The following is a 19,986-nucleotide window of genomic DNA, read 5'->3' as shown; positions in this document are numbered from 1 at the left end:
GATGTAAAGGAGATAAATACATGTTGTCATCAGGAACAAAAGCTCTGCACTGAAGGATTTCATCCCAGCAGTTATCCAGAGCTTTGAGGATGCTTTGAATTCCCTGGCCATGGGGCTGCAGCAATGGCATTTTCTCCTTGCTTAAAGCCTTGCCATAACCAAGCTTTTGTGCATTTGTATTTGATGCCATGCTAAGGAAAAAGAGTAACCCAATGGTCTGATGGCATTTAAAGATGTTAACATGCTCTCCAAATCAAAATGCCTTCTCCAGCACAAGACTTATGCCCAATAAATGGCTGCTAATCCTGACAAGCCACCAGATAGCTGCTTCCAAGTCACATAAACACCACTCTGAGTCAGAAACTTGCAGCCAGCAGGGCAAGGGAGGGGATTCTCCACCTTTGCTCTGCTCCTGTCCAATCCCACCTGGAGTACTGTGTACAATTCTGGAGCCCCCAACACAAGAAGGACATGGAACTGTTAGGGCCAGTCCAGAGGAGGGCCACAAAGATGCTCAGAGGGCTGCAGCAGCTCTGCCATGAGGACAGGCTACAAGAGTTGGGGCTCTGCAGCCTGCAGAAGAGAAGGCTCTGAGGAGACCTTGGACTGGCCTTCAAGCATCTGAAGGGGGCTACAGGAAGGCTGGGGGGGGACTATTGACAAGGTCTTGTAATGACAGGATGAGGGGGAATGGGTTTGAACTGGCAGAGGGGAGATTGAAACTGGGTGTTAGGAAAAGGTTCTCTGCAGTGAGGGTGGTGAGACACTGGCACAGGTTGCTCAGGGAGGCTGTGGAGCACAGAAACACCCTCTTGAGCAGCAGGCTACCATGAAACAGCCAAATAACAGCTTTCTAGGGGAAACACTACTGGGTGCTGTTTGCCCAGAAAGAGACTCATGGCCTGGAAGCATCACAGAGAATCACAGAGGACTAGGTTGGAAGGGAGCCCAGTGATCACCTGGTCCAACCTTTCTGAGCAAAAGCATGGTCTAGACAAGATGGCCCAGTGCTCTGTCCAGCTCAAGCTTTAAAATGCCTGGGTCTGGGGACTCCACCACCCCCCTGGGGAGATGATTTTAGTGGCTGACTGCTGTCATCATGCAAACCTTCCCTTTTGTTCCCAGGAGTAACTTGCACCCATTACTCCTCACCTTTGCTGGCTTCCTTATAGCCAGCTTTTGAATACTGCAACACGGTGAGAAGGTCTCAAAGGTGAGCAAACTCAGTTCTCTCAGGGGAAAAAACCTACTTGCTTCTCCTGCAAGCAAAGGCAGATCTTATCAGACGAGGGACAGGTCTCTTCTCTAGCTGAACCAGTGCCACCTTAACCCAGAGTTCCTCCTCAGATGTCTGGCAAGGTAGCTACTTTCAGTGGAAGCTACCACCCATCAAACCTGTTGGTTCAGTGGCTCATCCAATCTCTGCTACCAAGTTCAAACCAACAGCTAACAAAACCATCCATCCTCGTGTATGTGAAGGTGGAAGCAGCACCCACATGAGCCCTTGGCAGGTCTCAAGGAAGTAGCACCACCCTGACATGGCCAGAAAATGCAGCATCTCTCCAACCTGGGTTGAGTGGATGCATCCAGTCCCTTCTCCATCCTGCTGTGTGTGCTGCCTTGAGTGCCTGAGCAGCTACCATCCACCTAGTGCCTGCTCTAGTGATGCAGAACCCAGAATGCTGCTGATAACCAGGCTGTCATGTTGGTCATCATCTATCCCAGGAGCTCTTAGGCAACTGGAAGGTGAGAATTCACCTGAACTTGTGCAAGAAAGGAACTATTCATTCTTCCTTACCTTACTGCACTGTAAACAGATGGTGATGAATAAACAGACTCCTAAATTAAACTTCATTAACCTTTTCCCAGCTTGACTTTTAATTTCCATACTTCTGCTTCTCCTTCTCCCACAGAACACACTTTGGCTTCTTCAAGGAATCATAGAATCATAGAATCAACCAGGTTGGAAGAGACCTCAAAGATCATCCAGTCCAAACTAGCACCCAGCCCTGGCCAATCAACTAGACCAAAGGAAAACTGACAGAGTACCCCAAGTACCAAACTTGGCTTTTCAAGCCAGCCTCCACTCCAGGCCTGGGGGACAGCAAAAGCAGTGTTTGGAGCTTAAACAACATAAGCCATTTCCCACCCAGACTTCACTGCAGGCAGCAATGATGATTATGAGCTTGCAGACCTCAGCTCTATTGCCCCCAAGTGTGAAGCATGGTAAAGTTTAGCAGGTATGAACAAGCACTGAGAGGGACACTGGCACTATCTTCTTTCATGTGTTCCATTTTTCTGACCTTCTGATTTGGTTTCAAAGCCTGATTTCAAGACAGACAGGTCTAGATTGCAAAGATGAAGTGCACTGCTGAAGTACCTGAGGGATCAGAAGCAGCTTGATTGTAGCAGCTGCTTGACAGCTATTGGCAATTTTCACTGGCACAGAAAATAATCTCAGCTACCTCCATGCTGCTGAACTGAGGATGACAGACAGACAAAATGCTGTCTGTTTCTGTGGTCTGATTCAGTGAGATGCTGACAGCCTCTGGCTGTGAAGGTCTGAGCTTGTTTTCCTTGCACTGAACTTCAAGAATTCAGGGTTCAAATTGAGTTGAAGGCCTCCTCCATTGGAGAGAAAATAGAAGTCCTGGAAAGTGATGGAAGTTCAACAAAGGAAAAGTCAAAGTCCTGCAGCTGGGGAGTAATAATGCCTTAACCCTGTACCATAAGGAGGGCAACTCTGCAGAGAAGGTCCTGGTGGACATCAAGCTGAACAAGCACCAGCAGCCTGCCCTGGCCACAAGGAAGGTGAATGCTGCCCTAGGCTGAATTACAGAATTAACCAGGTCAGAAGAGACCTCCAAGATCACTGAGTCCAACCCATCATCCAACCCCTCCAAGGACAAGTGTGGCCAGCAGGTCAAGCTCACCAGGCTCTGCTGTCAGGAGTCTTCTGTGGTCTAAAGATCTTCCCTCTCTGTTCTTGAATACTTTCCCTCAAACTCCTATACAACTAAACTCAAAAACTGAGTCAAGATCCCAGTTCCCAAGTGCTGCCCAATATTCCCACCACTCTCCATGAAGGCTGTTTACCACATGATGCCTTGCTCCCAGGACAGAAGTAAGGTCTCTCATCTCACTCACATGTAAGTCACAGCATCTTATTCAACTGCCATCTCTAAATGATTCTCCTGCTTGTGAAAGAGTATCTGATTGCAGAGTGAACTGATTAGCAGTACCAGATTAAACAGGCAGGGAGCTGAGCCAACCAACCTAGACCTGATTGCTTTCCTTGCCTTTTTAAGGAAGAAAAAGAACAAACCCAAGGTTCAGTTATTTTGAGTGCTTTCAGGTTAAGTTGAACTGTTTCTGAACCACAGCCATGGAGAGGTGAAGCTTTCTTAAATACAAAGCAAAAACGTCCATCTCTGTGCTCGAGGAGCACATACAAAACACACACATAAGAAGAGCATGTGGAAGCCAGCAAGAAGCAGCACAGTGGTGAGACCTGCCTGGCAGCAAGCCCTTAGGATCTCAGCCACACTTCGCTTAGAGGTTTGCCACCATCTGTGAGTTTGGAAAGCAAAAGCCCTTCAGCCATTCTCTCCTCCTATCTGTTGGGAGAGCATCCCTACAGCTGCTAACTGTAGCACCAGCTAAGCCACCCCTCTTCTGCATACAGATGTCCTGGCTGAGAAAATTATCTGCAGTAAAAGCCTGGTTACTAGAGGCTGAGGGAGCTGGGGGTGTGCAGCCTGCAGAAGAGGAGGCTCAGGGCAGAGCTCATTGCTGTCTGCAGCTACTTGAAGGGAGGCTGTAGCCAGGTGGGGTTGGGCTCTTCTGCCAGGCAAGCAGCAACAGAACAAGGGGACACAGTCTCAAGTTGTGGCAGGGGAGGTCTATGTTGGATGTTAGGAGGAAGTTCCTGGCAGAGAGAGTGATTGGCATTGGAATGGGCTGCCCAGGGAGGTGGTGGAGTCACTGACCCTGGAGGTGTTGAAGCAAAGCCTGGCTGGGGCACTTAGTTCCATGGTCTGTTTGATTGGCCAGGGCTGGGTGACAGGCTGGATGAGCTTGGAGGTTTCTTCCAACCTGGTTGATTCTCTGATTCTATTCTCTGATCCTATCAGAGACACCTACATGTGGCCAGAATACACCATGTGGCCAGCTACCTAAAATCAAGTGAAAGAAATTCCTCACCAAAAGTCATTCTCATTCTATGATTATTTGCTGTGTGAAACAAACCTCTTAGTGTTGAGTTTAAAGGTAAAACATCCACTTTTTATTGAATTCCAGTTGTCATTTCACATTTTTACTAGTTTTTTCTGCATGGAGGCAAAAAGGTGAGAGGGCAGAGGACAACAAGGGCGGAGCTGCTCATGAAACCCAATTCTGTGCTGCAATATGCAACTGCATCCTACATGCCCTAACATAAACCAGGCAAGCTCTGCCATGAAGTCAATAAAACACTTCTTCCTGCAGGCTTCCAGAAAGGCTGTTCAGTGTCCTAACAATCTTTCTTTGAAGTCCAGACTTTGGTCTTACAGCCATTTAACTCTCCTGTGTACACACTGCCAGCTTCAAATGGTTTCCCCTGCTGTTTCCTCCCCTTTTCACGCTCTTTTCATCAGAGGTGGTTGTGCTTTTGCCTCTCTTGTGTTGCTGCTAAAGACTCCTCAGATGCAGGTAATGTCATGGATACTGATTTACACTCCTAACAGAGAATAGAATCATAGAATCAAGCAGGTTGGAAGAGACCTCAAAGATCATCCAGTCCAACCCAATCAACCAGACCATGGCACTAAGTGCCCCAGCCAGGCTTGGCTTCAACAACTCCAGGGACAGCAACTCCACCACCTCCCTGGGCAGCCCATTCCAATGCCAATCACTCTCTCTGACAACAACTTCCTAACAACATCCAGCCTAGACCTCCCCTGCCACAACTTCACACTGTGTCCCCTTCTTCTGTTGCTGCTTGCCTGGCAGAAGAGCCCAACCCCACCTGGCTACAGCCTCCCTTCAGGGAGTTGTAGGCAGCAATGAGCTCTGCCCTGAGCCTCCTCTTCTGCAGGCTTCACACCCCCAGCTCCCTCAGCCTCTCCTCACAGAGTTTGTGTTCCAGGCCCCTCACCAGCTTTATTGCCCTTCTCTGGACACCTTCCAGCACCTCAACATCTCTCTTGAACTGAGGAACCCAGAACTGGACACAGCACTCAAAGAGTGGCCTGAGCAGTGCTGAGTGCAGAGACTCCCATCCTGCTATTAATAAACAGCAGTCCTGTGGTCCAGGCTGGCTGACAGCAGGAACAGCACCTGCTACCAGCACTGAAAATCCAGAGGTTTAATGGAAACAGAAAGCACTGATTTCACCCAGAGATATACACCCACCAGAAAGAAAAGGTGTTCAGAAGGAAAACAGCATTAAGACAAACATTATTGTTCACCAGCGTAAATCTACCTCCTTATCCCAAGCAGGTGATCAATCTCAGCAGCACCATCAGGTGTTAATAACTGACTAATGTCTCTGACACATCACATTACATCTGTGATTAAGCCCCTCTGATCAATGCAATTGATAATGGCTCCTAAACAAGGGCTTTATTTCCAGGCTGTCCCCAAACAGTGCATTTCCTTATTTCCACTCATTTAATTAGAAAGGCAAACAAATTGGTTGTTAAACCTCAAGTGATTTTCTTTTTGCTAAGAGGAATGGTGCAGAAGGCAACACACCTCCCTGGCCATAAATCAAGGTGTTGCACTACAGATGGCAGGGAATATGAATTGCTTTTCTCCAGGGAACTGAACTGTGTGAAAATCATATTTTTTTCCAGGGAATTTTATTAAGATTTTTTTTCTCTTCTCAGCAGCACTGAGATTCAGGAATCATAACCAAAGTTGTTGAGGCTTTAAGCAACCTTGGGTTGTGTCAGAGGAGGTTTGAATCATAGAATCAAGCAGGTTGGAAGAGACCTCCAAGATCATCCAGTCCAACCTAGCACCCAGCCCTATCCAATCAACCAGACCATGGCACTAAGTGCCTCAGCCAGGCTTTTCTTGAAGACCCCCAAGGACAGTGCCTCCACCACCTCCCTGGGCAGCCCATTCCAATGCCAATCACTCTCTCTGACAACAACTTCCTCCTAACATCCAGCCTATACCTACCCTGGCACAACTTGAGACTGTGTCCCCTTGTTCTATTGCTGGTTGCCTGGGAGAAGAGGCCACCCCCACCTGGCTACAATGTCCCTTCAGGTAGTTGTAGACAGTAATAAGATCACCCCTGAGCCTCCTCTTCTCCAGGCTAAACAGGCCCAGCTCCCTCAGCCTCTCCTCATAGGATTTGTGCTCCAGGCCCCTCACCAGCTTCGTTGCCCTTCTCTGGACACCTTCCAGCACTTCAACATCTTTCTTGAATTGAGAGGCCCAGAACTGGACACAGTTCTCAAGGAGTGGCCTGACCAGTGCTGAGCACAGGGGAAGAATAACCTCCCTTGTCCTGCTGGCCACACTGTTCCTGATGCAGGCCAGGATGCCATTGGCTCTCTTGGCCACCAGGGCCCACTGCTGGCTCATCTTCAGCCTACTATCTATCAGTACCCCCAGGTACCTTTCCTCCTGGCTGCTCTCCAGCCACTCAGTCCCCAGCCTGTAGTGCTGCTTGGGGTTGTTGTGACCAAAGTGCAGAACCCTGCACTTGGCCTTGTTCAATCTCATCTCATTGGCCTCTGCCCACCCATCCAGCCTGTCCAGGTCCCTCTGCAGGGCTCTCCTAGTTGGCTATTAGGGAAAATTTCTTTCCTGAAAGGGTTGTCAAGCCCTGGAACAGGCTGCCCAAGTAAGTGGTGGAGTCGCCATCCCTGTAGCTACTTAAAAAGATGTGGAGATGTGGTGCTGAAGGGCAAGGTTTAGTGATGGACTTGATGAACTTGAAGGTCTTTTCCTGCCTAAAGGATTCTGTGATTCTATGATTTATCTCATCTCCACCATCATCACCTTCAGAAGATTTCTCCCCAATAAACCTCTACTGTGTTCCCACTGTCAAAGTTTTCTATTTGCAGCTATGCTCAGCTACATCTATTAAGTTATGGAGCCCCACCTCAGAAAACCATCTTTTTCAACCTATTTAGAATCATAGAATCAAGCAGGTTGGAAGAGACCTCCAAGCTCATCCAGTCCAACCTAGCACCCAGCTCTGGCCAATCAACCAGACCATGGTACTAAGTGCTTCATCCAAGCTTTGCTTGAACACCTCCAGGGATGGTGACTCCACCACTTGTGTTCATACACTGTGCCTTGAACACTGGCAGAGGGAAACACATCCCATTTAGGCACTTTGAAGTTACCTGTCCACCACACTTCCAAACCAGACTTCTCCATAAGAGGAGTCACCTACAGTCACTCATTTGAGAGCTACCACTTGAGAGGTGCTGGTTTCTTTCTGCTGATTGCAAGGGCAGCCATGAGTATTGAGATAGGACTCAGGTCAGGCCAGACTGGATGAGGCTGTGGCCAGCCTGATCTAGGTAGGGTAGTGTGTCCCTTCCCATGGCAGGGTGGGTTTGGTACTAGATGATCCTTGTGGTCCTTTCCAACTCTGACTGAGTCTATGATTCCATGATAGCTGCTCTCTATGCAGTTTGCATTATAATAGAAAAGAGAAAGGAAAAGAAAAGAGAAAAAAGCAAAGGAAAAGCAAAGGAAAAGGAAAAAGAAAAGGAAAAGAAAAGAAAAGAGAAAAGAGAAAAGAGAAACGAGAAAAGAGAAACGAGAAACGAGAAACGAGAAAAGAGAAAAGAGAAAAGAGAAACGAGAAAAGAGAAAAGAGAGAGGAAAAGCTAAGGAGAAGGAAAAGGAAAAAGAAAAGGAAAAAGAAAAAGAGAAAAGAAAAAGAAAAAGGAAAAGAAAAAGAAAAAGAAAAAGAAAAAGAAAAAGGAAAAGGAAAAGAAAAAGAAAAAGAAAAAGGAAAAGGAAAAGGAAAAGGAAAAGGAAAAGGAAAAGAAAAAGGAAAAGGAAAAGGAAAAGGAAAAGGAAAAGGAAAAGAAAAAGAAAAAGAAAAAGAAAAAGAAAAAGAAAAAGAAAAAGAAAAAGAAAAAGAAAAAGAAAAAGAAAAAGAAAAAGAAAAAGAAAAAGAAAAAGGAAAAGGAAAAGGAAAAGGAAAAGGAAAAGGAAAAGGAAAAGGAAAAGGAAAAGGAAAAGGAAAAGGAAAAGGAAAAGGAAAAGGAAAAGGAAAAGGAAAAGGAAAAGGAAAAGGAAAAGAAAAAGAAAAAGAAAAAGAAAAAGAAAAAGAAAAAGAAAAAGAAAAAGAAAAAGAAAAAGAAAAAGAAAAAGAAAAAGAAAAAGAAAAAGAAAAAGAAAAAGAAAAAGAAAAAGAAAAAGAAAAAGAAAAAGAAAAAGAAAAAGAAAAAGAAAAAAAAAGAAAAAGAAAAAGAAAAAGAAAAAGAAAAAGAAAAAGAAAAAGAAAAAGAAAAAGAAAAAGAAAAAGAAAAAGAAAAAGAAAAAGAAAAAGAAAAAGAAAAAGAGAAAGAAAAAGAAAGGAAAAGAAAAGGAACAGAAAAAGAAAAGAGAAAAGAAAAGGAAAAGAAGAGGAAAAAGAGAAATAAAAAGAAAAATAAAAGAAAAAGAGAAAAGAAAAGGAAAAGAAAAGGAAAAGAGAAAAAAGGAAAAGCAAACAAAAAGGAAAAAGAAAAGGAAAAAGAAAAGGAAAAAGAAAAAAGAAAAAGAGAAAAGAAAGGAAAAAGAAAAAAAAGAAAAAGAAAACTAAAAGAAAAGGAAAATAAAAGGAAAAGGAAAAGGAAAAGGAAAAGGAAAAGGAAAAGGAAAAGGAAAAGGAAAAGGAAAAGGAAAAGGAAAGGAAAAAGAAAATGGAAAAGAAAAAGAAAAAGAAAAAGAAAAAGAAAAAGAGAAAGAAAAAGAAAGGAAAAGAAAAGGAACAGAAAAAGAAAAGAGAAAAGAAAAGGAAAAGAAGAGGAAAAAGAGAAATAAAAAGAAAAATAAAAGAAAAAGAGAAAAGAAAAGGAAAAGAAAAGGAAAAGAGAAAAAAGGAAAAGCAAACAAAAAGGAAAAAGAAAAGGAAAAAGAAAAGGAAAAAGAAAAAAGAAAAAGAGAAAAGAAAGGAAAAAGAAAAAAAAGAAAAAGAAAACTAAAAGAAAAGGAAAATAAAAGGAAAAGGAAAAGGAAAAGGAAAAGGAAAAGGAAAAGGAAAAGGAAAAGGAAAAGGAAAAGGAAAGGAAAAAGAAAATGGAAAAGGAAAAGAAAAAGAGAAAAGAGAAAAGAAAACAAAAAAAAAGGAAAAGAAAATATAAAAAAATGAAAAGAAAAAGAAAAGAAAAGAGAAAAGGAAAAGAGAAAAGGAAAAGAAAATGCTGGTTTGGATTAAACTTTGCAATGAGAAAAATCATTTGGGGGAAAAAAAAAACCCAACCAAAAAAGAATTATCAGCACATCAAGTGTTAGGTCTATTTTGAACTACACTTAATTGAATTTGTTCAGCTATCCATGCAAATGAAATGAAGCATTTAGCTGAATTTCAGATGAATGTTTCTAACCATCCTGATTTTTCCCCTTTATTTGATTCCAGGAAAACATTCAATGGTTCCATGTGACTGTACAGGGCACACTTGAAACAGATTCTGAATCAAAGGAAACCATATCTTAGTAGATAAAAGCAGGGCCTGAAAGCCATCCTTGCACTCAGAGAAGTTCCTCCAGGTGTCAGTTTGTCCCCAGGATGCTCTTCTGTCATTAAGCACCATTGTGCTGAACAGTCCTTTAGTCTGTAGCCTGCCAGCAATGCCAAGGGAGAGAAGATGAGAAGACATCTTCCACTTTCTCCTCCTTCAGAAGGCTGGATGCAAACATCAGGCCTGATATGCATCTCCTCATTCCTAACCCCAGCAATGTGATCCCTTGTTTTCTGGAGGTCTGACAGCCTACTGCTGGGTCTTACACCACCTTTACTCACAAACCCAGGACCTGTAACTTGAGAGGCACTTGAAGGGAAAGAGGTCCAGCTTGATGGCTCAGACCTTGGCTCAACAGCACTGACGTAGGATGGGATCATAGAATCATAGAATCAACCAGGTTGGAAGAGACCTCCAAGATCATCCAGTCCAACCTAGCACCCAGCCCTATCCAATCAACCAGACCATGGCACTAAGTGTCTCAGCCAGGCTTTTCTTGAAGACCCCCAGGGACGGTGCCTCCACCACCTCCCTGGGCAGCCCATTCCAATGGCAAATCACTCTCTCTGTGAAGAATTTCTTCCTAATATCCAGCCTAGACCTCCCCTGGCACAACTTGAGACTGTGACTCAAGGTGTGGCTTGAGCAGTGCTGAGTCCAGGGGCACAAGAACCTCCCTTGTCCTGCTGCCCACACTGCTCCTGAGCCAGCCCAGGATGCCATTGGCTCTGCTGCCCACCTGGGCACTGCTGCCTCATCTTCAGCTCCTCTCTACCAGCACCCCCAGGTTCCTCTCTGCCTGGCTGCTCTCAGCCACTCTGTTCCCAGCCTGTAGTGCTGCTTGGGGTTGTTGTGGCCAAAGTGTAGAACCCTGCACTTGGCCTTGTTCAATCTCATCCCATTGACCTCTGCCCACCTATCCAGCCTGACCAGGTCCCTCTGTGGATGGGACAACACCAAAGCCAAAATCTTTCTTTGTCTTCCACACAGACCTCAACAACTGCAGACTGATCTTGGGTGGCTGTGTCAGTATTTCCTAAGCTCTTTGCAGCCTCCTTGGAGCTTTCTCTCCTCCAGGCTGAACAACCCCAGCTCTCTCAGCCTTTCCCTTCTTCAGGCCAAATAGCCCAAACTCTCTCAAATCTTCCTCACAGGAGAGGTGTTGCAGCCCTCTAGATTCTTTTTCTAGCCCTAATGATGACATCAAGAGAAGAGATCCTGCCCATACCTGAAGTCTGGTTATTCCCCATGAGATCTGCAAAGCACTGGCTCCGTTCCTCCTCGATCTCCTGCATGATGATGCACTCTGGGCGTGTGCTGGATGCCTGCAGAGAAGGCAGAGAAAAAGAGTGAGTAAAACCCATTTATGCCCAGAGATGCTTTCCTGGGGATTCATGATCATCTGAGCTCTCCTAGGTCACTACACAACAGGAGCTACACAGCCAACCTTACTTTGTGTTTGCTTGAAAGAGGGTGTGTAAACCACAGCCTGCTGAGAAAGCACCACTTCCCTCCATGCCTTCCTGGAGAGTCCAACAACCTCTTTTTATTGTTTTTAAGATGATCAGGATGAATTCTGCTTCTTTATGCTTCAGAAACCTTGCCTTGGCTAACCTCACACCAACAGCTACCTAAGGCAGGAATATGGCAGTTTCAATACTCATGCCAGGGGCAGTGGGATCTGTGCTTACATGATTTATTCCATTCTGACTGGGCCTGACTCCTAAAGCAAAACAAAACCCAAATCAAATAAAGGACAAAATCTCTGATGCAGATTAAGAGATAAAGGAGTTAAAAAGTAAGAAATTCCCAATGACAGGACTCTTCCTCCCCAAGTGGCTTCTCCTCAGTCAGACCTAATTATGTTGTGTCTGCAATACAACAGTGGCTACAAACGTGCAGGTAATTAGAATCATAGAATCACAGAATCAGGCAGGTTGGAAGAGACCTGCAAGCTCAGCCAGCCCAACCTAGCACCCAGCCCTAGACAATCAACCAGACCATGGCACTAAGTGTCTCAGCCAGGTTTTCTTGAACACCTCCAGGGATGGTGACTCCACCACCTCCCTGGGCAGCCCATTCCAATGCCAATCACTCTCTCTGACAACAACTTCCTAACAACATCCAACCTGGAAAACCATTGACACAGATTGAGACTCTGTCCCCTTGTTCTGTTGCTGCTTGCCTGGCAGAAGAGACCAACCCCACCTGGCTACAACCTCCCTTCAGGGAGTTGCAGACAGCAATGAGCTCTGCCCTGAGCCTCCTCTTCTGCAGGCTGCACACCCCCAGCTCCCTCAGCCTCTCCTCACAGGGCTGTGCTCTAGGCCCCTCCCCAGCCTTGTTGCCCTTCTCTGGACACCTTCCAGCATCTCAACATCTCTCTTGAATTGAGGGGCTTAGAACTGGACACAGCACTCAAGGTGTGGCCTGAGCAGTGCTGAGTACAGAGACTCTCATCCAATGCCAATCACTCTCTGGCAACAACTTCCTCCTAACATCCAGCCTAGACCTCCCCTGCCACAACTTGAGGCTGTGTCCCCTTCTTCTGTTGCTGCTTGCCTGGCAGAAGAGCCTAACCCCACCTGGCTACAGCCTCCCTCCAGGTAGATGTAGACAGCAATGAGCAATTTATAACACAATTAATTATGTGCTTTTCTAGTCAAATTAAACATAACAGCAAACACAAGAAGTGAAGGGATTTATCTGTAGTTGTCTAAGTACCCAAATACTTATTTTTCTCAGTGGGGAAATAGATCCTCAAGCATTTCATCTTGGCTCATGTGAAACACCATAGATTCATTGTGCTTTATAGTGCTCGTTATCCTTTCACAGCTGAACCTTAAAAAAGAGTGAGGGGAAGAAACACTTACTGCAAAAATAAAGATCAAAATGTTCTTCCAAACAGTCTGACTTTTTCAGAGGGAAGTTTTGCCTCTCTGGACTTAAAACTATTGCCAAACTCATCTCACATCTATAAATCACTCAGGTTTCCTCTTTATAACTGAATTCATTCAGCTCTAACTTTGATCAAGTGCTGTGTACACCTGCAACACATTTGAACTGCTTTTTTAATGCAGTAAATTTTCATAGAATCATAGAATCAGGCAGGGTTGGAAGGGACCACAAGGATCAGCCAGTTCCAACCCCCCTGCCATGCCCAGGGACACCCTACCCTAGAGCAGGCTGCACACAGCCTCAGCCAGCCTGGCCTCAAACACCTCCAGCCATGGGGCCTCAACCACCTCCCTGAGCAACCCATTCCAGCCTCTCACCACTCTCCTGCTCAAAAACTTCCTCCTCACCTCCAGCCTGATTCACCCCACCTCCAGCTTTGCTCCATTCCCCCCACTCCTGGCACTCCCTGACAGCCTCAAAAGTCCCTCCCCAGCTTTTTTGTAGCCCCCTTCAGATGCTGGAAGGCCACAAGAAGGTCACCTGGGAGCCTCCTCTTCTGCAGCCTGCACAGCCCCAACTCTTTCAGTCTGTGCTCATAGCAGAGCTGCTGCAGCCCTCTCAGCATCCTCCTGGCCCTACTCTGGACACACTCCAGCATCTCCACATCTCTCTTGTCCCAGGGGCTCCAAAGTTGGATGCAGTACTTCAGGTGGGGTCTCAGCAGAGCGGAGTAGAGGTTCTACCAAACTCATGAGCAAGTTATTTGCTGCTGCATCTTCCCTTTCCTAAAAATAGCTGCTTGAGTTGGTTTATTGCATATCTACCTGAACAGATGATATTGACTCTAGAGTAAATATTTTATCACCTTTCAAAGGAAAAATGAGGCCAATTCACTGCAGCTTTCTGAAAAGGGGACTCATGATAAATTCAGGTAAACCTGATTATAGACCTGACTTTGAATCTCTCACCTTTATCTATGTATTTTTCTTTATCCAGTCCAAAAGCTGTTCTGTATTAAACAAACCACTGGAAAAAGAGCATCCAAAGCTTAAGCACCAAAACAGAAGTGATTTGGGCTTTTGTAGGGCTGGGGCTGACTTGCAGAGAGCTTCTGAGAAAGAGGGGAGGCTCCACAGGCTGAAGGAGCAATTTAAGATGTTGAGGTGCTTGAAGGTGTCCAGAGAAGGGCAACAGAGCTGGTGAGGGGCCTGGAGCACAGCCCTGTGAGGAGAGGCTGAGGGAGCTGGGGGTGTGCAGCCTGCAGCAGAGGAGGCTCAGGGCAGAGCTCATTGCTCTCTACAACTTCAGATGAGGTCTCAGCAGGGCAGAGTAGAGGCAAAGGAGAACCTCCCTTGATCTGCTGGACACACTCTTCTTAATACACCCCAGGATCCCATTGGCCTTCTTGGCCACAAGGGCACCTTGCTGTGCCATGGGTAACTTGTTATCTAGGTAAACCTGAGTTCCACCACTCTTAGCTTGTTATCTAGGTAAAACTGAGTTCCACCACTCTTAGCTTGTCATCTGGGTAAAACTGATTTCCACCACTCTTAGCTTGTTATCTAGGTAAAACTGAGTTCCACCACTCTTAGCTTGTCATCTGGGTAAAACTGATTTCCACCACTCTTAGCTTGTTATCTAGGTAAAACTGAGTTCCACCACTCTTAGCTTGTCATCTGGGTAAAACTGATTTCCACCACTCTTAGCTTGTTATCTAGGTAAAACTGAGTTCCACCACTCTTAGCTTGTTATCTAGGTAAAACTGAGTTCCACCACTCTTAGCTCGTTATCTGGGTAAAACTGAGTTCCACCACTCAGCTTGTTATCTGGGTAAAACTGAGTTCCACCACTCTTAGCTTGTTATCTAGGTAAAACTGAGTTCCACCACTCTTAGCTTGTTATCTAGGTAAAACTGAGTTCCACCACTCTTAGCTTGTTATCTAGGTAAAACTGAGTTCCACCACTCTTAGCTTGTTATCTGGGTAAAACTGAGTTCCACCACTCTTAGCTTGTTATCTGGGTAAAACTGAGTTCCACCACTCTTAGCTTGTTATCTAGGTAAAACTGAGTTCCACCACTCTTAACTTGCTATCTAGGTAAAACTGATTTCCACCACTCCTCCCAGCCACAGAGAGCTACTGAGCATCAGCCCTGAAGGCTTCCAGCCCAGAGTGCTGCCTGTGGTTGGAGCAGCTCAAACTGAAATAGCCGGAGAGCATCAACGCTGAAAGAATTTAGTATTCCAAAGACCTTTAACTGAATCATCAAGGTCAACAAACAGACAAGCTCATATTGGAGGCTTTCTAGTTTATGGCTCATTTTCCACATTAACTGGGGGAAAAAAAAAGACAAAAGGCAAATAAATAACCCAAAGAACCACAGCAACCCTCCCCCCACCGCCACAGCGACAACGCTCATCAACCTCATGTGTCACAGTCGACACTGGTACAGGCTAACAAAGGCAGGTGGAATGAAAAATAGAATCATAGGATCAACCAGGTTGGAAGAGACCTCCAAGATCATCCAGTCCAACCTAGCACCCAGCCCTGGCCAAGCAACCAGACCATGGCACTAAGTGCCTCAGCCAGGCTTGGCTTCAACACCTCCAGCAAAAGCGACTCCAGCACCTCCCTGGGCAGCCCATTCCAATGCCAATCACTCTCTCTGACAACAACTTCCTCCTAACATCCAGCCTAGACCTCCCAAGGCACAGCTTGAGACTGTGTCCCCTTCTTCTGTTGCTGCTTGCCTGGCAGCAGAGACCAACCCCACCTGGCTACAGCCTCCCTTCAGGTAGTTGCAGACAGCAATGAGGTCTGCTCTGAGCCTCCTCTTCTGCAGGCTGCACACCCCCAGCTCCCTCAGCCTCTCTTCACAGGGCTGTGCTCCAGGACCCTCACCAAGCTTGGTGCCCTTTTCTAGACACCTTCCAGCACCACAACATCTCTCTGCAATTGAGGGGCCCAGAACTGGACACAGTACTCAAGGTGTGGCCTGAGCAGTGTTGAGCACAGGGGCAGAATAACCTCCCTTGTCCTGCTGGCCACACTGTTCCTGATGCAGGCCAGGATGCCATTGGCTCTCTTGGCCACCTCATCTTCAGCCTACTAGCTATCAGATAAAAACCAAATAAAATCACAGCTTTGGGCATCATTAGGAAACAGAAAAGTCTGTGCCTTGTGTTTTTGGCACAATGGTGAGCAGGGCAACTAGTTCAGCTGCCTTAATTCATGTCCCAGATGACAAAATGCTCATAGATGAAAAGACCCCTCAAGAGCTGCAAGTTTTTCTTTGCCATGAGGGATCTTCCCTGAGATGAGAGTGTAAATAAAGTCTCTTTCCTTGGTGTATTCCTCCTAGGAAAGCTTGAAATAAATTTTTTAAGACAGCTTGGTAAGAATTCATTTTACTTCTCCCCTGCATTTGTTTGTTTGTCTGTTTTATCCTGGGCTGTTTCATTCGGTTTGGTTTCTCCTGTGGTGTGCTAGTTTGAGGCTACTTTTTACTGAGAGAAATGAAATCCTTGGCTGTGAGAAGAAAGAAAAGAAACCCAACAGTAATCTCTATCACTCATTCTTCTGCTGAGAAACACAACTGGTTGATGCAAGATGGACACTTCGCACACACACACTGCTCAGCCAGGCAGAGAGGGACCTGGGGGTACTGGTGGATAGTAGGCTGAAGATGAGGCAGCAGTGTGCCCAGGTGGCCAAGAGAGCCAATGGCATCCTGGGCTGGCTCAGGAGCAGTGTGGCCAGCAGGACAAGGGAGGTTATTCTTTCCCTGTACTCAGCACTGCTCAGGCCACACCTTGAGTCCTGTGTCCGGTTTTGGACTCTTCAATTCAAGAGAGATCTTGAAGTGCTGGAAGGTGTCCAGAGAAGGGCAACAGAGCTGGTGTGAGGGGCCTGGAACACAAACCCTATGAGGAGAGGCTGAGGGAGCTGGGGGTGTGCAGCCTGCAGAAGAGGAGGCTCAGAGCAGACCTCATTGCTGTCTGCAACTACCTGAAGGGAGGCTGTAGCCAGGTGGGGTTGGGCTATTCTGCCAGGCAAGCAGCAACAGAAGAAGGGGACACAGTCCCAGGTTGTGGCAGGGGAGGTTTAGGCTGGATGTTAGAAGGAAGTTGTTGTCAGAGAGAGTGATTGGCATTGGAATGGGCTGCCCAGGGAGGTGGTGGAGGCACCATCCCTGGAGGTGTTGAAGCAAAGCCTGGCTGAGGCACTTAGTGCCATGATCTGGTTGCTTGGCCTGGGTGCTAGGTTGGACTGGCTGAGCTTGGAGATCTCTTCCAACCTGCTTGATCCTATGATTCTATGATTCAATGGCCTGTCAAGATAGACATAAACTGGGAGATAAGACCAAGTTCAAAACATACCAAATCATCCTGTGTGGCCTTTGTAGGATCAATGAAGGGCTTGCAAGCCCAATGTTTTTAAGCCAGAGGCAAAGCTGTATGCTGCTGTGACCTGGACTCATGCTGTAAATACATCACTCTGCAAGCAGCCGTGAGGAAGGGAAGGGACTCCCAGAGCATGGGTAGCAGCATGTGTCCTGAGGAGACTTCTCCAAATAGAAGAGGTCCAGGCAGATACCCAAGTATCCTGACTCTCACTCTGCTGTTCAAACCACTCCAATCTATGCTTCTGCCAGTTATAATTGTGCCAATAACAGATCCATCGTTTGACAAGGAAAGCAGATGGCTTTTTTCAGCTCATCTAAGCAGGCCCTCTTAAACAAAGGCAACTTGGCCAAATCCAGCCAGCAGATTGGAAAGCAAGGAGACTTCATTTAGGCTGATTGTCCCCTTTCTGTGTGAGGGGTTGCAAGATCAAGGAAACATATGTGGAGTGTTTTGCAAAGAGCTTGGAGAACCAGAAGGAAAGGGAAGCTGAGCAGCTGCGTTGCTTAACTCCTTAATGACATCCTTGTATATGCCTCTCTTGGAAGGCAGAGCTGAACCAGGGTCTGAAGGACAACCTGGCACTGGAGTCATGACACACAACAATGAAAAGTGAGGCAGCACTGGAGTAAATCCTTACAACCAAGTAGGAGACAGCTCTGATGGCTGGGTAAGCACATTTAGCTCCTTCTCTGAAATACCATCTGGAATAGGTTAAATATGAATTTCCTTTCCAAGAAGCTCAGATGAAGGATTTGAATTCAAGAGATTGCAGAAACACAGGCATGCTGCAACACTGAGATCAGTGGTGTTTAGATCTACAACTCAAAGGAACAAAGTGTTGTAATATCCCCCTAACTGTGCAGAAAAAGTAAGCAAGGAATAGTGATCATCCCAAGACTACACAGGGGCAGCAAGGGAAGGAAACAAGTGGACTCCACTGACTGTCTTGTGTAGAAACTGGGGGGTAGCAAAGTAACTTACTGCCAGAACAACTGGTCATGGACTGCTTTTAATTGCCTTGGTTGAGGAGAATTCTGTTTCTTTTCTTAACCACTGCCCAGAAACTTCACAACAAAACTGACCAAACCTTCTCCAGGAAACTCACTCTTTGATGACAGGATCAGCAGAAATCCAAAGGAAAGGCAGACCCAGAACTGCTTGGCCTCCAGGACTCAGAAACCTGGGCAGTCTATAATGTAAATGTCTATATCTCTCTACTTCACCTTGACCATCCTTTCTCACCTGGAGATCAAGCTCAGGGCATAATAAATCACTTCAATCCAAGGGAACCATCTTAAACAGATTTGAGGGGATGCCTTACACTGCCTTAGGCAACTCGCTGAGAGGTGGATGTCTACACTGCAAAGACCTAAAGTTAAATGAGATAATCCCCACAGACCTCAACTTGCATCTAAACAGCAAGATTTGTCTCCAGACAGCCCCATCCTTCCTCAGCATACTGCAGGAGCAGATGTGAGATGGTACTTGGCAGGCTCCCTACAGAGAAGTTGAGTGAACGACTAATAAGTGCTCTAATCTGTTTGCAGGTTGTCTTGTTTTCAAGATACATCAGCTTTGAAATGCTGTTGCTCAAAAGGTACTAGGCTGCAGGAGGATGTGCCTGTTCAAACTGTCCTGAACTGTTGCTCCATCAGCACTGAATCATCTCCTGAGCAGCCACAGCTTGAGTACCAGAAGACAACTGCAGCTCAGAAGAGACTACAAACCCCTGAGCAGGTGTCTCAGCAAACCCTCTGACTGAGTGGCTGGAGAGCAGCCAGGAGGAAAGGGACCTGGGGGTACTGATAGATAGTAAGCTGAAGATGAGCCAGCAGTGTGCCCAGGTGGCCAAGAGAGCCAATGGCAACCTGGCTTGCATCAGGAACAGTGTGGCCAGTAGGACAAGGGAGGTTCTTCTGCCCCTGTGCTCAGCACTGGTCAGGCCACACCTTGAGTGCTGTGTCCAGTTCTGGGCCCCTCAATTCAAGAAAGATGTTGAGGTGCTGGAACATGTCCAGAGAAGGGCAACAAAGCTGGTGAGGGGCCTGGAACACAAATCCTATGAGGAGAGGTTGAGGGAGCTGGGGGTGTTTAGCCTGGAGAAGAGGAGGCTCAGAGGTGATCTTATTGCTGTCTACAACTACCTGAAGGAGCATTGTAGCCAGGTGGGGGGTGGCCTCTTCTCCCAGGCAACCAGCAATAGAACAAGGGGGCACAGTCTCAAGTTGTGCCAGGGTAGGTCTAGGCTGGATATTAGGAAGAAGTTCTTCACAGAGAGAGTGATTGGCATTGGAATGGGCTGCCCAGGGAGGTGGTGGAGGCACCATCCCTGGGGGTCTTCAAGAAAAGCCTGGCTGAGGCACTTAGTGCCATGGTCTAGTTGACTGGCTAGGGCTGGGTGCTAGGTTGGACTGGATGATCTTGGAGGTCTCTTCCAACCTGGTTGATTCTATGATTCTATGATTCTTGTGCTCATTCCTGGGCCAGGCCAGATCCTAACTCCTGACAGCCAGCTCAAATTCTTGCTCTGGGCGACCACAGAAGGCCCTCACTCAGTCCTGCCTGCTCTCCACTGCACCCCAATTCACTCCAGCTGTGGTATCAGTCTTGTTTTCCTCCTTGAAACCAACCCAGATGTTGCTGTTCACCAAGTCAGCCACCCACAATATTGAAGATTTGGACTGAACTCAGATCTGCTCAGATGGCCTCAGAAAGCCTTGAAAGAAGGCTTTGAGTGGGATGTAAAGCAGAGGGGATCCCAAATGCAGAGCAATAGAACCACAGAATGTCAGGAGCTGGAAGGAACCTTGAAAGCTCATCCAACTGAAACTCCCCTGCCAGAGCAGGGTCACCTAGAGCACATCACACAGAAATACATCCAAGCAGGTTTTGAATATCTCCACAGAGGGAGGGCAGCCTGTTCCCATGCTCTGTCACTCTCACAGTGAAAAAATACCTCCTTATGTTTAAATGAAACTTCCTATGCCTCAGCTTCTACCA

The 19,986-nt window shown here is 46.4% G+C and overlaps 1 protein-coding gene across 1 annotated transcript in view; it reads right to left on the bottom strand.

Annotated features, from left to right (window-relative positions):
* LOC135185567 (vasoactive intestinal polypeptide receptor) overlaps positions 1-19,986 on the bottom strand; it is a 138,130-nt gene that overhangs the window by 78,990 nt on the left and 39,154 nt on the right. The window contains exon 2 of the mRNA XM_064162381.1: positions 10,912-11,008. Within this exon, the coding sequence (XP_064018451.1) occupies positions 10,912-11,008 (97 nt within the window). The remainder of the gene's footprint in view (positions 1-10,911; positions 11,009-19,986) is intronic.

This window comes from Pogoniulus pusillus, chromosome 23 (genome assembly GCF_015220805.1).
Source record: "Pogoniulus pusillus isolate bPogPus1 chromosome 23, bPogPus1.pri, whole genome shotgun sequence".
In the NCBI taxonomy this organism is placed as follows: domain Eukaryota; kingdom Metazoa; phylum Chordata; class Aves; order Piciformes; family Lybiidae; genus Pogoniulus; species Pogoniulus pusillus.
The sequence above is the reverse complement of the archived record's forward strand: the minus strand, read 5'-3'. Positions and strand labels throughout refer to the sequence as shown.